Source organism: Ornithodoros turicata, chromosome 7 (assembly GCF_037126465.1).
Source record: "Ornithodoros turicata isolate Travis chromosome 7, ASM3712646v1, whole genome shotgun sequence".
Classification (NCBI taxonomy): Eukaryota; Metazoa; Arthropoda; class Arachnida; order Ixodida; family Argasidae; genus Ornithodoros; species Ornithodoros turicata.
Window position 1 is genome coordinate 39,052,752 of NC_088207.1, and position 21,036 is coordinate 39,073,787.

General features: G+C 46.5%; 1 protein-coding gene across 6 annotated transcripts in view; it reads left to right on the forward strand.

Moving 5' to 3' along the window:
- LOC135401064 (glutamate receptor ionotropic, kainate 2-like) overlaps positions 1-21,036 on the forward strand; it is a 259,479-nt gene that overhangs the window by 213,033 nt on the left and 25,410 nt on the right. For all 6 annotated transcript variants that reach the window (XM_064633200.1, XM_064633201.1, XM_064633202.1 and 3 more), the window contains 2 exons: positions 20,360-20,611; positions 20,677-20,846. In XM_064633200.1, coding sequence (XP_064489270.1) covers positions 20,360-20,611; positions 20,677-20,846 — 422 coding nt within the window. The remainder of the gene's footprint in view (positions 1-20,359; positions 20,612-20,676; positions 20,847-21,036) is intronic.

Here is a 21,036-nt window from a genome sequence, read left to right on the forward strand (position 1 = left end):
CAGATGGAAAAAGGGGGGGATTTTTATGGCCCTTCCAGATGAGACCCTTTTTTCTCTCCACCCAAAGAAAGGAGAAACGCCTCCAGGGAACGGGGAGCTGACAGTCTGCTCTAGAAGAAGAGATATACAAAAAAGAAACGGTAGAAGGAAAAAGAGAAGGTGTAAAGATGCGGCACTTAACGCTCGGGTCAACAGGCAACGACACTTCGCATTTCTCCCGGGGCTTACGGGAAGAATGACACCTCGTAGATAGCGCTTCTTAGATATCTATTCCTTTCCTCACGTTTTAATTTTTTTTAACAAAGAAACGGGAGACAGACGTAAAATAAATCGTCATGGCGTCTTTGCCGTGCAGCTTTCCTTTTCGCGGCTAAGTTAGTGTTGACTTTAGTGCAGGGGCCGCAGCCATTTCTTTTCTTTTTCTTTTTGCTTATGTCGTTTCGATTACTTTTGTTTATCTCGCATTTTTCAGTTCTCCAGCACCATATACTGTACAGTACATGCGGAGCTAATAGAGAAAGTAGAAAAGTGAAAGCGCAAAAAAAGAAAAAAGCAGAAAACAGCTTGTACATGTCGTATACCAGCACGCCCAAGCATCAACGTTACAACGTTACAACGTTACGTTACGTCGTTCGCGAGAGGAAGGGAAGTTGACAGTCGGTAAAAATTCAGTGATATAGTTGAAAATGGTTAATTGATTTCACTACTACAGGTTACTTCTTTCTTTCTTTTTTTTTTTTCAAATCAGCAAACGTTATGCACTTCAATATGTTGTACACTCGCGAATTGCAGGGAATACACATGTGCAAATGTTTACGCTGTGCCACTGCATGGTATTAAGTTGAACCGTCTATTCTGGACAGTTCTGTACATCAAACCACCGTGTAGCTTCATTCTACGAAGCATATTTCTTGAAAGGCTTGTCGAAGAAAGGTTCTAGATATCAATTTTAGTGTCCAGGGAAAAAATGAAAAACGAGACCTTGTAGTGCACGTTCAGAATTCCCATACAGTTTGTAATCAAGTACTTTTTACATGTACTTTCTCTTTTTTTTTTTCCTTTTTTTTTTGTAGTTTTGCGGTTTGCAGTTTCAGACTTGAAAACCGAACTCCGTTAAATGTACGAGTACTTGATTGCACACAGCCGAATCCGGTGGCATTCTGAAGGCACTCTACAATTGGGAATCTTCTCTTGTTTCTAAAAATTGCTATGTGATAAATTCTGTAATTAAGAAAAAAAATGACGTGCCACTGGGGATTAAATCTCGCCTCTTCAGAATCCTACCGAAATTTATGTCGTCGCAATCTAGTTGTCTCCACGCTGTATGATCCCAAAATATTGTTTCTCCGCGTGACCATCGGAAAGTATCGTAAAATTAATTTATAGTTTTTGAGAAGTATGACGTCATATAGGTTGCCGAATCTACCAAAGCGTCTGGCAACATTGCTCTTCGATGGTCAATATCTGTCTCCCCCTACTCCGCTGCTGGAAGGAGGCTACCAACGTGGTGCGGATAGCGGAGGCGTGCACTGTTGCTAGGAGACGGACGCCAGAGCTCCTCATGACGTCACCTGCTCTTGGAGAATCCGAAACAACGAGACTTTGCGGGTTTCACTGGCGTCACTTGTATTTCCCGTCTTTGAGCGAGGTTATATTCAGTTGAATTGAATTGAATTTACTTCATCTATGATATATATGTACATGTTCGGTTGGCCTGGGGGCGCTCTCGCTCACTGCCATCAACGCCACCTGGTGGCAAGGATAAGCTATTCCCAGCATTTATTTCAGTTATTTCGCGGTTTCCTGCAGTTATTTCGTCAAACATTGTACACATTCACTGAGGTAGGTCGAACACAGGACAGAATTCACGCAATGACGTGTGAAATCACCAACATCGTCATCTACACTTCTAGGATATACTGGAAAACCTTTCCTCCCCCCGCCACCAGGGGAGAAAGCCGGCGCCAATGTCGCCATGCGAAACTCTAGCCGAACGTCCTGTAGTGGGAAGTGAGAGAAAAGCTGTAAAAACAGTTATAATACGAAATCAAATATCATTTTCGGTATGTGGTGGCACTGTAAAACTGGGTGCAAATTACGTGAGCTACCCTCGACATGTTATGCCTCCCCCCCCTCCCTTTCACATATTTACGTCACCGGAACGCGAGGAAATGTATTACGGCTTACACACGTGTAACTAAACAGGACACAGGAAACAGAGACGTACGTGACGAACGTTGGCTTCGAAGCCGAGGTGAACTGAATAATAAAATAAATCAATGCAAGCCCAAGCTACATGATGCACACAGAAAAGGAAAGTTGATCCACCGAATACCGCACACGAGGCATTATTCTTCATTGATGTTTAAATAAAAAAGAGAAAAAAAAAGAAATCGAGAGCGACATTAAATAAAAGCATCGCCGATGGCGTGTACCTTGCACCCTGCCCTATCGGATCCCATTTTAGACACATAGGAAATGTGTTCCCGCGCTGTCCCTACGGCATTTGACGTTAGATGAAAATATATGGCCGAGAAAAGCATGCATTCCGAGCTGAATAAGGCATATTCTCTCCTTTCGCCCGTGTCATTCCGAGAGGCAACGGGCGCTGCGTGCAGGGACGTCGATGTTCTTTGCGTGCAGAGTGGGTGTGGAATGGGGCTTGGGCGTTCTCTTCGACGTGCGGGATGGGGAGCCGGCGCTGTATATTAGATTGTTCCTGCTTGCGCTTTGATTCTGAAAGATTACCGCCCAGAAGTGCGTTGCTCCTTCGCACGTGTGTCGCTCGCACGCACTTTTAAACCTCAACAACATGGTTACGGATTGCTAAATCTCGCTTGGTCTGCTGATTTCATTTCTTAATGCCTTATATCTCACTCCTTCGTCACATAGACGTTTTGAGTCGCGATGTCGTGTGCTTCAGGCAATTACCGCAGGCGATTTTGGCTACGAGTGGCTTATTACAAAAAAAAAGAAAGGAAAGGTAAGCCAGATGGATGTCGGCTTGCTATTCCAAAACAAAAAGTGAAAGGGGGAAGTCAAAAGAGGCAAAGAAAATAAGAAAACAAAATGAAGGAAACAAAAGGAAAAGAAAAATGAAGAACACAAAACCGAAGCTGAAGAATCACACACTCTGGCGGGATCCTATGATGTATGCAGAACTGGTATATAGAAATAAGAGGTAGGAAGAACAGAAAAAAAAAAAAAAAGAAACAGAGAGAACGTAAACAGTGAACATGTGCACAACTGAAGGCATTCCGCCTTTGAAAACCGAGTGCAAAAAGAACAAAATATATTGAATCCTCGGTGTTTGACCCGAAATGCGCGCAATATAATGAATATGGTCAATGAAATGCAGCGGGAGTTGAACCCGCTCCCAACGAATATGCGTTCCGAAGGTCCTACCGTTACTTCACTGGCAGTACCTTTTCGACTGCTTCGTTTCATTGATCTGATTGCTTTGGGCGAAATTGAGGCTATGTGTTGTGTCATCCTATGTGTTTCTTCGCCTCACCTTCTACTGTGATAATGAGTATGGTGGGCGGATACATATTTTACAAATTGCAAGATGCATTTTTGGGTTGGTCTCTCTTCGCTCTTTTGACCCGGGCGCGCCGAGCCCCAAAGGTTGGTGCAGCCTCTTAGCAGGACTTCTCGGAGGAGGCGGTGCCCCCCCTAGTTCATGTTCCGGAGGGGCAAGCCCCCCCCCCAGTCGGCGCCTATGCCTTCAGGTGTATCGGTTTCGATATACGAGTCCCCGATCGCCAAACCAACTTTGTTTCTCCTTTCTGAAGAGTGTACCGAACTTACACAGTCACTATAAGAATTTCGAGTTGTCCCGGAGTCCCCATTTAAAAATCGACCTTGATTTGAAAAGCCCCACCAGCGCAAGAGATCATTCACGCTTTCCTCCAGCACCGCAGGGTGGCGGTTGTGTTTCCTTGGAGGCCAATGACTCTTCAAGAGGGGGAGCGCTTCTCTCCTCCACTCACTGGAGTCGAAGCGGCGTATTCAGTCGAGGATCGTTTAAGAATACGACCGTATAGGTAGCACTTGTCGTCTGCTCTGAACAGGGCCCTTGGTGTTTGTGCTTCTGTCTCGTCCCCTGCCCTCGGTGTTATCCCTTAATCCAATAATACTGATAATCCTAATGTAGTTTCTATGCCAGACAATTTCTCTCACGCCTTTTGACAACTCGGTGAAGAAGGCTCAGACAACCAACGTCAGATATACAGAGCAAATACGGCAGCGCACACACAACGACAAACACGTAAACATGTAACGACAAACATGTAAAGAAAATGCCAACTTTGCTAATGCTCTGCCCCTGGCTTTTCTCTTCCATCTCGTAGCTTTTACTCGACCGACTCCTGCTTGCAACAAGCATGGCGGTGAATACCCCGGAGGCTGCAGAACGTAGCCGAGAAGCACTGAGCAGCTACTGCTTTCTTTTCGTTCTCTCTCTTTCTTTTTTTTCTTTGTTTCAGCGAATATCACAGCGAGAATTACTGGGAGCAGAATCACAAACAACTTCGCGGAACTGGTAGGAGGCTCATCGCCGCGCTGACGCTTTTTATTTCGTCTGAACCGATATACACCACAGCGTTTTGTTTTAACACTTGGACGCAGACCACCTCTCCATCTGCCGAGAGGGGGCGTTACCATACTTCGTTCCATTCAGTGCCGTGTATGCTAAAGGGAGTCTGGCCATTAGGAGGAGCCTAAAAAAGAGACGCGACCTGTCAATCAAACTTAGGCGCATTTTATTGGTTACTGATTTCCATGGGAGCTGCCATGACACCAGATTTTTTCCAAGATGGAGGATGGTGCTTGGAACGGCGAAGCGGAGATTTCGTGACAAAAATTTTTCGAAGACTACTTTAATTTTATACTGTGAGTATATATCCTCATGTACGCATCTGCAAAATCAGCTTCAACTGTCGCTCCGCCATCATTATTTACGCGAAAATGGGATGTTTCGTCGCTAACGTTAGGCCTAGGCGGACGATGTGTGTATTTGGACTGTCGGAAAGTCCCGGCCGGCAATCCAACATCGGTTGCAAAGAGCACTGGACGCTATCAAGAACTTCTTCGTGAACGCGGGGATGGATATCTCCACCGGAAAAAGCGCTGCCCTTCCTTTTACTTGAGGAGAGATGCGGAGGTTCCAACTTCGGATTGGCGACTGTCCCCTCATACAAGTCAAGTTTCACAGGTTCCTGGGTGTTATCCTGGACCGCAACCTCTCGTGGAGAAGGCGCATTGTCTTCATCTCAAAGGCTCAGCGCTGGGGGAATGTGATTCGCCACTTTGCCGGCGTGCGCTGGGGCTGCACTGAGCGGGATCTTCATGTGCTCCACAAAACTCTGGTTCGTGTCTCCCTGCTATACAGCTTGCATGTATTACACGGCATATCAGCCACGTCTGAACACAAGCTTCGGTGTACACTGGCACACAGCCTGCGGACGTGCCTTGGTGTCCTGTGCAGCGCTGAAACGCGGATGGTGATCGTCGACGCCGGAGAAATACTTATCGATGTCCTCCGCCGAAGAGAAACCACCCGACACTACTTACGGTTGCTCGCTCACCACCGGCGCCATCCTCTGGTTCAAAAGCTACGTAGGCGGAAGAACAGTAAACTCTCGCTATGTATTACAGCTGCATCTGGAAACATCCCTGGCTGCTGTTGCCCCGACCGCCCCTTCAGTGGCTCCATGGACACTGCCGAGCCCATCCTTCTCGACACACATCCCTGGCCTCTTGGGGCCGAAGAGCCAGATCGCCGTTCCGCTTCTCAAGCAATCTACTTTGGAAATGATGGATACAAAGTACAGAGGCCGCACGGCTGTGTTCACAGATGGTTCATCTACGTCGGATGGCTCCTTCGCTGCCTTTGTCATACCGGAGGAGTCACTATCATGTGGGTTTCGCCTGTCACATCGTACTTGGTCGACCTCTGCGGAGCTGTATGCCATCTTGCTATCTCTAAAGTCTGTCTCCAACTACCCTCCTCGCTCCTGGGTTATATACACTGACTCAAAATAAGCCCTGCAATGTGTAGGAAGCATGGGCATCCGCGGCTCGTTGGCCCCGGTGGTAGTTAGTATCCTGACGCGCTCAAGGTTCTCGGCGAACGGGGACACCGGGTGACCCTACAGTGGGTCCCCGGCCACACCTGCATTCAGGGCAACGAAGAGGCAGATTTGGCGGCTGCTGCGGCCCACCGTATCTCCAGAGCCGTGCCCATTATCCTCTCCAACGGAGATAGGCGCTTCTACTTGTCTGCGTTGGTGTCACCCTTGGCCCGCCAGCAATGGCTCCATGACATCACTCAATGGTCGCGCCTCCATGCAGTGGACCCGTCATTATCATTAAGGATGCCAAGTGGCTTCCCTCGCAGCTTTACGACACTCCTGCGGCGTCTACGACTCAACGTCGCCTTCACCCCTGTGTTCCGTGTTCAGCTGGGTTACAGTAACACGGCGCTGTGCCTAGCTTGCCACACCCCAGCTACGATCCTCCATATCATCGAGGACCGTGACCGGTACACGTGTGAAAGCCGGGTGCTTCGACGCTAACTTGAACTCCTTGACCATAGATCATTCAGCTTGTCCAAAGTACTTGGCCCATGGAGCTCCCCAGCGCATCAGGGCCGGGCTCTTCGCTCCCTTTTTGCTTTCATGCAAGCCACTGGACTCCTCGAAGAGCTATAAACAGAACTCAGACCTGTCGTCGCTCCACCTTCACCATAATTCATCCTCTCATATTAACCACTGTGAAGTGGGGTAGGGTCCTGTGGCTATACCACGGGGAAACATCCCATGTCATCATCACTTCTTCATTTATTGTTGTTGTTGTTGTTGTTAAGCCTAGTTAAGACCGTGATACCAAGAAAATAGCAAGAAGGGCGACCCTTTTACGTAGGATTTTGCATTATATAATTGCATTTTATTTATACATACATCTTTGCTCATTTTTGATTCGATCTACTTACATTACCTGATTTAAAACTTCATACCGGCAGTCGTCTGCTTCGAAGAACCGCTGTACCGCGTTATACCGCTCTCCTGGCCAATCACTTCTGCCAGCAGCCTTTTCTGCAATTCTGAGCCTTCCCAACATGCCTCTCTCCATGTAGATGGCGTTGATAAAAGTGGGCGCAAAATCCGTCGTGTTGGTCTGTCACCAGCGATATCCGTTTAAATCCGAATCAATCGAGTTACTCCAAAATGGTGGCACCCAGTAAATAAGGGTGAGGTATAAGTACTGGATGGATGTAATAATAGACAACTGTGTTTCGACCTGTGATTGGCTAGGTATCTCAAAAGGTGGGTGGAGCCTCGGGTATAGGCAGGTCCCATTAATGGCCGGGCTCCCTTTGGCATACACGGCACTGGTTCCATTTTAAAGATATGTGGGATAGATGGATGTATAAAGAAAAAATAAGGAGAAATGGGGCGTTAAATTAGAAGGTACACTCTAAAAACAGAACTTCACCACATAGCACGCTGTGCGCTAACCATTGCCAAGAATGACAGGGTTATCGCTTCTGATTCGAAGAGTGACGGGGGCGTACGCCTTTTTGTGGCAATTTTCATATATCCAAATTGCCACCAAAAAGGCGTACGCCCACCTCTTTCTTCGAATCAGAAGCGATAACCCTATCATTCTTGGCAATGGTTGGCTCACAGCGTGCTATGCGGTGAAGTTCTGTTTTTAGAGCGTATGCTTAACTTTTGTGTGTGTTTTTTTTTTAAAGACGTCGAAAAGCTCTTCAGCCTAAGGTTGCGTAGTAACATTTAAACCTTTTATTGTGGTAATTTCTTCTTGGAACGCGACAGTGGGAGTGCCGGTCTTTACATAATATGAGATAACAACGTAGCGCACTCGGTCCTATATACCGATGTCACAGTACACGAGTAAGGCAGAGAGAATGACTCCCTGGAAAAGACATGGTCTTGTTCCCAGCCTCTGCTGCCGATGGACACGTTCACGCCTTGTTTCCTACAGACTGTCGTGGAGTCGACAGCTGGGCTTTACTTGCTTTATACGCGTGAACCTTTGCTTGTCTGCGTTGTAAGCCTTCCTCTTTCTTTTTCCTTTTCGTTTATGCTTTGTGAACGTAGAAAGTAAGAGATTGCGTGTTGGTTACAAAAAGGATCCGCGCACAGCAAGTCGTTTCCCGTGCAAGTAGGGTAAGCCCGAAGTCTTCGTGAAGTGCATCTGCATAAGAAGCAACAAAGAGTGCAATGTCAAGTAGCTCTGAAACAGCTTTTCTCTGTATTTTCTTATTTCATTTTTGTATTCCGCTCTTCCGTCAAACAGAGCAGTTCGCGAGAGTACTTTGGCTCAAGGGATACAGTACGGTCGCTTGTGATGACAGAGAGATGGAGTTTCTTTTTTTTTTTATTCTTCTTTTAGACTTCTAAGCGGAGATTCGTAGGTTGACGTAAGAGCTTGCACTTTTCTGAAGGTCGTCGGTAGCGTATTCTTTCTTTGCAGTGACCACGATGCTGAGGCCTTGTCGTGGATCGGCCACTGCCCCCTCCCCACCCCCCATCATCGTTCGAAGTGCTCAACAAGCCACCTGCAACGTAACAACACCCTTCAGCAGCATGTGCGCTCTTACATTCGGTATTACAGCGACGCAGTTACCTGGAGCAGCGCTACGCACGTGCCCATATCGTGCTCGAAATCACATGTGGTGAAAGTCACAAGGCCTACTGGCGTCCCATGATTATCCCTTGCAGAAAGGCCTGCATGACAGCTTTACACTTCTGAATCCCTTGTTGACAGAGCTGTAAGCATATGTGGATAAGTCGTTTTTGCGTGCTGATTCAATAACAAACTTCAAAGCAAGCCGCTATGCTGCGTATAAATTTGTGATAACGAGCATTAAAACTTTACGATAATATTTTCTCGATAATATATAAGTACCAAGTTGTACATATGGAAAATACAAACTGTTGATGAGTTGATAAGTAAATTAAAAAAAATATGGGTAAAACCCCTGTTTTGCTGCATAAATATAGGTTTTAGTGTATAGATGAGGAAAGTAGGATGGGGCTCGAGGAGACTAAGCCTTTTCCACTGCATAGATTTAACTCTACACTATTGCACGTTGCCTAATGCCACATTGTTCTGCATTGGAGTGTATACACAGGCTGAACTTTGTGCTGAACACGTGGATTTCGTATCGTACGTTCGAATCCTCGTTTCCTCACTGTTATGCTTCTTCTGCGGGTGTGGTGTCCAGTTTGGAAAAATGTAATAAATGAAATACATTTTCCTCGTAGAGGATCTTATACGCGGCTCATACGCATTAGATTTTTAGTAAGTTTCCATACATAAGCCATATTTCGCATCATATCACGTCATACCCCGCGGCGCTAAAAAATGTAGAACAATTTCGTAAGGCTTTTTTCTCCACAAAGTACAGTTCCCAGCAGCATCCGATAAATGCTCTTTCGTGTCATTTGTAAAGGAGGGAAGGAGAGGTGGGCAACCGCAGTCCTTTTCAGCTAATGGATATGTAAAGTCATTAACGAAATGCGGGGTTCCTCCCAGTGGTATCTTTGCTCGGCCCCTGTGAGTCGTGTACCAGGTTCGGGTACTCATTTTGTGAGGAAGAACTTACATGTATCATGGAAGACGTCTGGTGATTATCAAGAAACGAATGTTCGCTTCTTCTTTCTTGGAGCAGAGATGCTCTCTATGAAGAATCTCGTTTCTTGAGGCACGATTAAACTCAGAGAATGAAGCTGGCATGACCTTTCCGTACGTTTTTTGACAACGGTATCTGACGTTGGATCATTGTTTCTTCTTCTTTTTGGTTAATATGAAACAGATACAACGAACACTGCGCTGAACACTATTCCTGCCTATCGTGACTGGCAGTTCTGGGATTCATGCCCAACATTATTTTCAAAATGGAGCAGAAAATATTTGAGAGGCCTGCCCATATATAGAAGAGCAGACGAAACCTCGCTACCGCTGCTATCTTCATCACCATGATCAAACCTTGGAAGAGCAAGCACAAATAGTTATTCTATAGGACAAGAATAAATCTCATAAAACGAGATATGGTAAAAAACGGGCAAAAATTCTAGTTTCTTTGTTTTCACTCTGGTGTACGCTCTTTGGAACTTAACGTGAACCTCAGCACAGTTAGATAGCCCTCGGAAGCAGACATGTACAAGATACTCAAAAATGTATTTAAGATAAGGTAATAAATACTGACGTTAGAATGTAATTAAGATAGAGTATAAATACATGAAGATTAAAGTAATTAAGATAGAGTACGAAATACTTCAAAAAGTATTTGAAATACAATTAAGATACTATTTATCCTTGAACGCAAAAAGTCACCAGTCACTGGTCAATGGGGCAAGTCGCCACTATGTGACATGAATCACCTAAACCCGGCGTATTACGCAAGCCGTCCCTGTGTGATAGGAATAAGAGTCATCTAAACACAAGTCCCAAAAAGGTGACAAAGAGATACCACATAACTCCACGAAGTATGTGTGACCCAGAACAAAGCAAACTTCTAGCAGGTCCCTGCTCGGCGAGGTCAGAATTCGGCGTTACCGCGTCAGGGCACACATAATAGAACTCTCCCTCGCCAAGGATTAGTACACACGGGGCAAGATCTCTAAATGGAGTCTTCCAAGAAGGGCCAATGTCCGGGTCAAGTCCGAGGGACTCAGGAAATTTCCACTGAACAAGCAAGATAATGGAAAGACGAGACACAGAAAGGTTGACAGGGAGATCCAAAATATGTAATTAGAGTATTGAGTAGAAAATATCATAAAATGTATTTTAAATAGAGTACAAATACACAAAACAAAAAGTATTGAGTAGAGTACCAAAATACCGCATATTGTATTTAAAATACAGTATTTTAAATACAATACTCTAAATACGTACAAGTCTGCTCGGAAGGAAAGGGCGGAGTAAGGGCTAGAAGGGAACGGCACAACTCACGTGACAAGCTCAAAATGAGGGTTGTCCTCGGGCGAGCTCCACTCAGCCAAATAAAATGAAAAGTACCAAGACGGAGTTCTCTATCTTTTTCGCGCAACACGCTTTATTTCTGTTCCACAGACGCGGGTGTTGAGCATTTCTGTTCACTAATGGCGGATTTAAAGCATGAGGGAGTTGTTTTGCAGTTGTAGAAAATAATAAAATTCATAGTTAAATCCATGCAAAAATCGAAAACGCCATCCACAGACTGGATTGATTTACCGCCGACTGTTGCATGGGCTTGTTTTTGCTTTACGAATCACTGGCTGCTTAGAATGACATGCGATGTTGTACGAAAGCTTGCTTTCATCGAGTGTGTGGGAAAAAATGCCAATGAACGAGTGAACGCGCTAGTCAACGAGGTTTTTAACGTACGGCCCACGCTCCTCGATACCGTCAATATTCCGCAAGAACTCTGCTTGGCATTTCTTTTGTGAATCATTGTTTGCCGCTTTGTGTAGACGAGTATAGACCAATTTATCCTGGCAGACAAAGATAGAGTGACACTATTTCGCGTGCGTCTTGCTGTTACTTGGGAAACCAACACGCTTTGACAGCAGGCCAGCCTTTCGCGCAGCCCCCTCAGCTTTTCGCTCTTCCCTCGAGCGTCTCATTGGATCGCTCATAAATAAGGTACCACAACAACCACATGATGATGGTCCACGTTGCTTGTGAGGCCGACTACGGCGAGCTCTTTCATTAGCACTACCACCACCATCACCACGTTGGTGTTGTTATGGTGTTGTGGCCCGTTTGCGAATGCCCCCATTATACGCTACGACAGTACGTCTCTGCGCATGAGGGAAAGGAAAGGTTGGGGAGGGGGGGTCGAACTAGCTTGCCGTTGCTGGCCGCAATTAAGTGGGCATCGACTATAGCCAAAGACTATAGAAAGCACGTGACAAAGCGTCCGTCCAATCAGAAAGCAGCACTAAGGGGGCATTCACCTCCGAGGGGGGAGGGGGGCATTCGGGTCACAACCCTACGATGAAAAAGGTGAAGCAACGTGGACCTCACGTGCAGTTGTTGTCATACCTTATTTGAAAGCGATCCAATGAGACCGTTCTACGTGCACGAGAGAAAAGGGGAAAAGCTGAGGGGTGGTATGGTGGCGGTGGTGAAGGGCCTCGCTGTTGTCTGTCACAGAGGTGGGCAACGTCACGATTAACGCCCTTGGGGAATGTGCGTCCTGGGCCGACTTCTAAGGAAGTGTGCCGACACATGTCTGAAAGTGTTTGAGGCGAAAACCCAGGAAAAACCCCAAACAGCACAGCCGGCACCGCGATTCGAACCCAGGTACCTCCCAGTCTCGACGTGTCATGAAAGCATGGTGACTGAGCTGCGCGAAAGGCTGACCTACTTGCATAGCGCATTGCTGCTTTTCTGAGCACACAGACGCTTTGTCACGTGCTTTCTCCAACCCTTTCTTTCTCTCATGCGCAGAAACGTACTGTCGTAGCGTATTGGTTATTATACTGCGTGCAAAAGTACGAGCCTTTTCCAATTCGAGTTCGAATCCGAGTGCCGGCTATGCTGTCTGATTTTTATTTTTTTTTTTGTGAGGGGGGGGGGGGTTCCCAAGACGCTTTCAGACATATGTCGGCACAGTTCCCCTAGAAGTCGGCCTAGGACGCAAATTCCCCCAGGGCGATAGTCGTGACGTTTCCCACCTCTGTGAGGCGAGCCTTTTCACCACCACCACCACCACCTGTTTGCGATGCTGGTAACCACTAGAGCGCAGATTTTCATGCAAATGCGTGTTTTTCTCTCGATATGGTTCCGTATCTGGATGGTAAAAAAACAAATGGTCTTGGTCTAGGACCGATCAGGACGGTTCTATGATGCATATAAATGCATGTTTTGCACGTTGTGGCATATTTCGCATGAAAGTGCACGAAAAGTTCATATTTGGATCTAGTTTCAGGTACGACAGCTTACTCCTTCATTTTTTCATTTCCTTAGTTTTGTTAGTTTCGAGGCGGCATTGGGTCGTACTTCGCAAAAATCCTAGTCAGAATCGAGTTTCTTCCATGTTTCGCCGGGGTGACGTGCGGCAGCATGAAAAACACGAACATACACCTAGCCTGCGTTTGCGCTTCTTTTTTTTTTTTAGGGGGGGGGGGGGGGAATCACAAAATGCAAACCCTTCAGCAACTATGATTTATTTCTGTGGCGCAAGTATTCTTTGCTGTATGCTGCGGAACGAAGGCGGCTTTATTTTACCGTGTTATCCCTAACGAAATAGACACTCTTTCAAAAAAAAAAAAGAAAGATAGACAGTTGGTGCACTGCTTTCGTGCCTTGAACAATGAAAAACACTGTATATATTGAGCATTTTTACTGCATATTTCCAGATTTTCAGTGCATACTTGCATGCTATTGCGCGCTATTTTGTTTTCCCGCTCCATTGAGTGCCCGTGCTCATTGAGTGCTCTATTGATTGAGTGCCCGTGAGAATGTGAGGGATCCCGCTGTGATTCAGGGTTTTGACTCAGAGTGTGTACTAGCCATACAGCTTATGAAATGGAGCAGGTGGCACCCATGGTGGGTTGCTGAAAGCTCCAAGGTTTACTTTATTATACTAATTTACTAACTAACTAACTATATCGGGAGTTTTTAGTGCGTATTTATCCGCGCTCTAGTAATCACTTATCACCCACTACTTCGCCTTGCATTCTACTAACGCTTTTGTCACATGTTGATGTGTACATGACTGCATAATGCATATTAATATATGCCGTGTCGTGTCGTCGCCACACATTCGGGTGAGGCTTACCGTCTTGTGCGTTAGGGCACCGAGAAATTTATTTGGACAAACGTGCTGCCCGCTCCCCGACAAGAGTTGTACTGCCCATTCCTCACACGCAACGTTTTCCTCTCCCCTTTGTCTTTCGGCTGCCGAACGCTCGCCTATTGTTAGAAATGCATGCGCTATGGTGAATAGACCCGTGCGAGTGAGTGAGTGAAAAAGAAAAAAAATTGAGAAAATTGGCACCACCAACGTGGAAGCCGGCTACTCCATACCACATAGAAAACTCAGAAAACATACAAATAATCACACAAAGTCAGAATAGTGAAAAAAAAGAAAAGAACAGTAATGGAAACAAAGGCACAAAAGTCAAAACTTATCGTCGGCACCAATATCATACAGGAACGCGACCAAGGCACGCAGCGCAACCAGACTTTCATGCGGGGGTCGGGCACACAAACCGTAGATAACGCAAGAGGGCGACTGTCACCACCAGTATATGCTCTGAATCCTCGAGGGCGCCACAGTCAGGGCAGTTGGGCGAGTCCGCCTTCCCTATCTTGTGAAGCAGCCGAGTAGTATAGGGAACATTCAGCCGGAGCCGGTGGATAAGGCACTCCATGGAACGCGGAAGAGACGGAGGGCGCGGAAAGTTAACTCAGGGTCGATGGTAAACAGCACAGAGGACGTGCATTGCCAGGAAACCACAGGTTCCTACTGAGCCGATCCCGAAGGGAACGAAGCACGCATTTCGCATCCGATCGCGAAAAGAACACCTTCCCCGTAGACACAAGCTGGTGTGCTCGACACGCTGCAGCGTCAGCTGCGTCATTTCCTTGAATTCCACGGTTACCTGGTGCCCACTGCAATATCACGTCGTGGCCAGCCGAAGCGCGTGGAGTTGTAAGACGTGATGACCTCGTATAGGGGGGCAGAAATGGCGGGTCTGGCAGAATGTGTTTGTGTCAGACCCGCGCGAAGTAACAGGCAGTTCTAGCTGATTAATTAATTGAGGAAAGAATGTGCGTACATCTCGCTACGTTTACTGTTTAGCGCCGAGCGGTGCGCAGAAGACCGCTTTTAGCCAAGCCCGAGGCGACGCCATCTGGTCAACTGAAGCCACAAGAAAAATGTGAATCAACCTCCTGTTGCTTCTAAATGCAACCACACTTGATTACGTTCTACAGTATCATGGCAGTAACTGTTTCTGACTGCCATAAGGCGCCTATTTGCACAGGAGCGACACTCATCGCGCTGGCGACGAACTACTGACTCGCAAGCACAGTCCAGTCAGCGGTACTGCGAGCGGAGGGGAAGCGTCACTCCGGAAACCCGTTCCCATTGAACATTGCGCGCATGCGCAGTCACGCAGACGCTCGCTCGCCCGCTCGGACAAAAACGTAAACGCGTTTGGTTGAAATTAGTAGACCCGTGCGAATAGTGGTTTCAAAACCGAAGCGAGTACGAAGCGAATAGCCGATTTGGATATTCGAATACGAAGCGAATACGATGCGAATCGCTGCAAAATGAAACGGTTTGCACGCATAGGCAGGCGGATTGGAAATAAAGTGCAAACGTACAGGAAACGTAAGCACAGAACAGATACGTTTTAATTTGCAGCGGTATACAAGCGCCAAATCTTTGTCAGTGTGCATTCAGAAGCTGGTGCATTCGAGGACGAAACAGAGTGCAGCGCCATCTCGTTTTGACTTAACGAAAGGTACAGGACGAGTCTACTAGTGCACTTAAACGGTGTCTCTGGCGGTTTCACTATATAGGTTAATTGTTTGTTCTTGCGTGGCTTTTCGCGCGGCAACTATTCGAATGTATTCGGTATGGAAGAGGCATTCGATTCGATTCGCAATTCGAATACCGCAATTCGTACTCGGTTGGGAATTCGAATCGAGCGTGTAAGTATTCGCTTCGATATTCCAAAAATTCGAATATTCGCACGGCACTAGACTTTAGACCTGTGCGCAATGTCAGTGTGGCCGGCGTCAGCGACGTCAGCTCCGCGAACAAATAAATGTCAGCGACAGTGCGCGAGGTTATATGGGTTATATGGGTGAGCTAGTTATATGGGTTATATGGGTGAGCTAGTTATATGGGTTATATATTTATTTACGTCGTCTGAAAACATCGAATAACATCATCGCCCGTTAAGAATCTGATTATTCGCAGGATGTGTCTCCACCTTTCTCTTCGAGTACCGCGAGTACTGCGAGGAGTGCCTGCTGCACCTTCGCAGTACGAATGAGAGCACATCCTTCGCTTCTTGACACCATCTTGCAGAACCAGTGTGCCAAACTAACACCTCCGCTCGATCTTCTTCTTTTCACTATTGTTCTCAATCTGCAACAGAGACATCCTTTTCAGAAACGGAGGCCGCATTTAAAATGCTATCAGGGTTACCAGGTCAGAATCCTGAAAGATTATCAATGCACCCTGAGAAGGTAGCAAACAGTCTTCTATAGCTTCCTTGGCAATTTCCTTCATGCTGTGCAGGTATCAGGTAATATGGTAAAGATCTCCACCAAGCTAATTTTGCTATGGACGCAGGACTGCCGTTTTTAGTAGAACATACACAATATGAGTTGCTAAAACTTAGGATCCACGACATGTTCCGAAAGAACGGTGGTCAGGCCGCGCGCGCGTGTGTTTGTGTCGTTATACTATGATTCCGTTTCCAAGCACAAGATACCTAGCGGACGGACTACACCAGTGGCTACTGCCAATTCAAAGTGAAATACAACTATGATCACGAGAGAAACCACAACGGTGCGTCGGTGGATTAATTTTACCCGCCAGGGGGCTCTTTAACGAGTACTAATATCCCAACACAGACGCACACAGTAATCTGGAGCACGTCCTAGCGAGCAAGAAAATGTCGATCATCAAGGGAGAGAGAAGTCAATGTGTTGCGGCATTAGGTGGGTTGCCTCGATGGAACGGCGTAGGGGCAGCACCAAGAAGCACCCCGCCAAGTAGTCAGAAAAGCATCCCGCCCGTTTGTGGCAGCCAAGGTCGCGCTGACGACTGGGAGGTGGTGGGTTCGAATCCCACCACCGGCTGTGCTGTCTGAGGGTTTTCCGAAGACTTTCCAAACGAATGGCGGCACAGTTCCCCCTCCCTGAAGTCGGCCCAGGACACATACTAACCCCCCCATGTCCCCCACTCCTTCTTGCTGTCGTCTCTCCATCTGTCGACATCTGTATGCCGCTCGTAGCCACAGTAGCTTCACGGTTCTAACACCGAACTAAAAAAAAAAGTAGTCAGAAAATATCAAAGTCGCCATTGCCCAAATTTAGGATTTTAGCCAAATCTGGCAATGCCATGGCTATAATAATAATAGCTAATAATAACTAACCATAACTAATCCCGACGGCGAGCTGGCGGCAAAAGAACAAATCCGAATTAGATTTCCTGTGTGTGAGGACATTAAAACAAAAAAAGAGGAAAAGAAAAAGGAAAACCGAAACAAATTAAGGAAAAAGATGGCTAAAAAGCAAGCGAGATGGTGAAGTTGATGCATAATGTAAAACCCCGAGACTAGGGAACACGGACAGTGTTGTGTCTGTCCTTTCGTGTTCCCTATAGTCTAGGGGCTTTATATTATGCATCCAATTAAGGAAGACGCAGAAACAACACGGGGCAACTGGTGACTGTCAACAGTTGCCGTATGTTGTTTCTATGTCTTGGTTTTGCTGCAGTGTGGTCTCTCATGTATTCGGTGGATCCCACTATGTCCTTCTCAGTTCCTGACCGTTTACCACGCTATTTTACGTCCCTCCTGCACAGGCTTCGTCTCAACGTTGTCTTCACTCCACAATTTAAGTGCCGAATCGGATACTGTGACAGCTGCCTATGCTCCAAATGTGGCGTTGTAGCGAACATTGAGCACGTCCTAACAGAATGTGAGCTCTGCGAAACGGAGAGGCGGCAACTCTGTGCCCAGCTGAGTACTGCTAGCCGACAGACGTTCAACCTGGCTGCAATTATTGGCCCATGTCAGAGCCATGTGCAACACCGTCGATGACTTCTGATGTTCTTGGAGTTCCTCTTGGCTACCGGCTTGCTCCAGACGCTGTAGGGTCCTCCCCTGCATCTCAAGGACCATTGGCGTTTCTTTCATGTGCTTCTTCCTTTTATGCGACGTATAGCGTTGCGCAACCAGAGGACGGGAGTTCAAGAGTTGTACTTGCACATAACTTATCATTTTCATATTTCACATCTCATGCTTCTCGTGTAATGGGGTAGGGTACTGCTCTCAAGCGGTGAATCACCCCAGGCCATAGTCATGATTTAGTTGTTGTTGTTGTTGTTGGTTTTGCTGCTATTTTCGACGTCATCGTGCCAATTAACGAAATAACCCAACTTTCTACGTTAGTATACGGGCATGAAACGCGCTAAGCATATCGGCTCTCTTGGGTAACAGAAAAGACGATGGACACAAAGATGGCTCAAAGTACGACCTCCATACGTCCGGCGTGTCGCGCACCACTCAAACGGCGTCTAACGGTGGAGAAATCAATTGAATTAAACAGTTGTCTAGACAGTAAACCGTGCAAAAGGGAGCGGGAGAGCCATCACTAGACACGGCAAACCACTCCGACAGCTCCTCAATCGGCGGATTCCCTTCCATTACGATTGGTTAGGTTGCTGCGTTTCGCAGAAATCCGATCAGAGATGAGACAAAAAAAAAAAAAAAAGAAGAAGAAGAAGAAGAAGAAAGAAAAGGAATAGACATGTAACTACGATGACGCAGCGCGTGAACTATACCTTAAGTTGTGCAAAAGTAAGACATGCATTTTTGTTTAGTTTTGTGTCGTCGTTGCCTTTTCTTCCTTCTTCCTGTGTTCTACCAAACACGCAGTTCTTCTCAATCCCGTTTGCACGCAATTCTTTGATGGTGACGTCTTCAGCTTTCATCTGGACTGGCTTCCAATCTCTACAGACAGACAACGTGAAGGCGAACTTGAAAAAAAAAAAAGAGAAATGGAATAGAGCAGCTTCCTGAACTTTTCTCTTTGGGATGCGCATATAGTACGGGGAAGCGAAATTGCATAATGCTCTGTCAGAGCTGTCAGGCAGCGGCAGGTAAAAAGACTGGTGAGTGAATCGAAAAATGGGTTCCTAGAAGGCCCACTGGCATTCCTCGAGAATGAGCAATATCGCGTGTGATCTCATATCTCATGCGGCCTCGGTCCAGGCTCCACTTTCGGTCGTCTTCTTCCTGTTGAGCCTGTATTTGTCCGCATGATACAGGGTCTTCATTCGCATAAATGCGTAAGAAGAGAGAAAAAGAATAGCCATCCCAATATCGGTATGCGTATCAGCATTGCATGAGACGCGACTGAGAGTACAGCGTCAGACATGACCGCCAATTTTCACGTTACTTTCATTCTCTCTTGTAGCGTGGATATTGTACAATAACACAGAAATGCGGGTGTTGCATCGAAAGCAACCCCTCTGTGGGCAGCGATACTTCGATTTTTTTTTTTGTCGCGCGCAATTAATAATTTAAATTGTTTATTTTGTTTTGCCAATTGTTTACAATACTTGTAAAGAAGACAAGTTTAACATATATTTTAAAGATAAAATAAAATATTTCTTTCTGGATGTACGATTCGTCAGATTATAACTCAATTATTAGATGATGACGATGATAATAATGATAACAGGAGAAACTAAAAGGTGATTCACACTGCTGCGTTTACGGTTGCGCTTGCGTGTTACGTCCGCTGACGGCGAATCATAGCAACGGAGCATCCTTCCGAATGGAGCGAAGATAGACGTAAGAAGCTATACGCAGCCATGTACGCAGTAATGTGAACCAGCCTAACTCAGATACGTCGCACTCTACATGCCCTAGAAATCAGTGTTTCTACAGAAACGATAAGGTAAAGGAATATGTCGAATCAAAGACCAGCAACGTTGATCGTTGATAACGTCATCGTGAATCTACCCTACCGGAACAAATGGCAGCGTGCATGGCTCAGACTCTTATCAGTTGATTGGGTGCGGACTTGGGAAGCCACGTTATCAACGGACTACCAACACTCACTACTGTGATCACCATCCGATCTACTAATGCACGTACCGGTATCATACCGATGCCAATCACAGTGTTGTGTGACTCAGAGCCTTGCTGAGTGATAAGCTGCGGTTGGCTCCAGTAAGACCACGTTATCAGCGGCTTACTGAAACTCTCTGTAGCCGTGCTTAGCCTATAAGACTCAACCTATAACCTGTAGACCTGTAACCTACAGTTATTATAAGAACTGTACGTTTAAGCCACGCCCTACGCTTGCTGCTATTGGCTACAACAGCTAGCCTCAGCACTCCACGTTGCGACAAGTAGCTGCGCCGACCCCAAGACTACAGGGTCTCTATAGGTGGCACCTGGTGGCGCTGCAGTATAACTTCTTTGGCAGAGACCCAGAGAGACTCTCTTTGGGTTGCCGGGCTACATTTCTCCTGCCGTCCTTAGGTAGAACACTGGTACATTTTTACGGCAGTTCCCAAACTAAAATAGGCCTAGACGACACAGAGAAATAAATATATGCTTTTTCTCTACTTTTGCAGCTTGCAACCTTATCAGCTCTGGCGTGGCGGCCATTTTCGGTCCCAACGACCCGATGATCGGCGCTCACATACAGTCGTTATCGGACTCCTTAGATATCCCGCACATCGAGAGTCGACTAGACCTAGAGCCCGACGTGAAGGACTGCTCCATAAACCTTCATCCTGACCCCCAGATCACGGGCAAGTCGATTAGGGACCTGGTTGCCTACCTCAACTGGACACGCATTGCCGTGCTGTATCAAGACGATATCTGTAAGTACCGGAGCCGGTAAACAAGCAGGTCTTAACTGGGTAGCCCGTTTTCGTTTTGCTTATAGCTTTGATCAGTCTGCAAGAATTAGTGCGGCCGTTTCCCCCGAAGAACGTGCAGTACTTGTTCCGGAGGGCGGATAACTTCACGGCCACGCTAATGGACATCAAGAGCCGAGGCATCTACAGCATGATCATCGATGTCCGACCTCAAAACCTTACTGCCTTTCTTAGAGCCGTGAGTACAGTCCTTATGCTTCCTTCGGGTTACAGAAAATCTAATGAATCCTGAAGGGTTTAGAATACCATCCAGCATAATGCTTTACTTTAGGTACATTATCGAAGGCCTGTATAGGGTATGAGGACCACATTTATTTAAGGATAGGTCGCTCCTCTGGTGTGCTGCCTTGTGTGTACAAGTCTCCAGC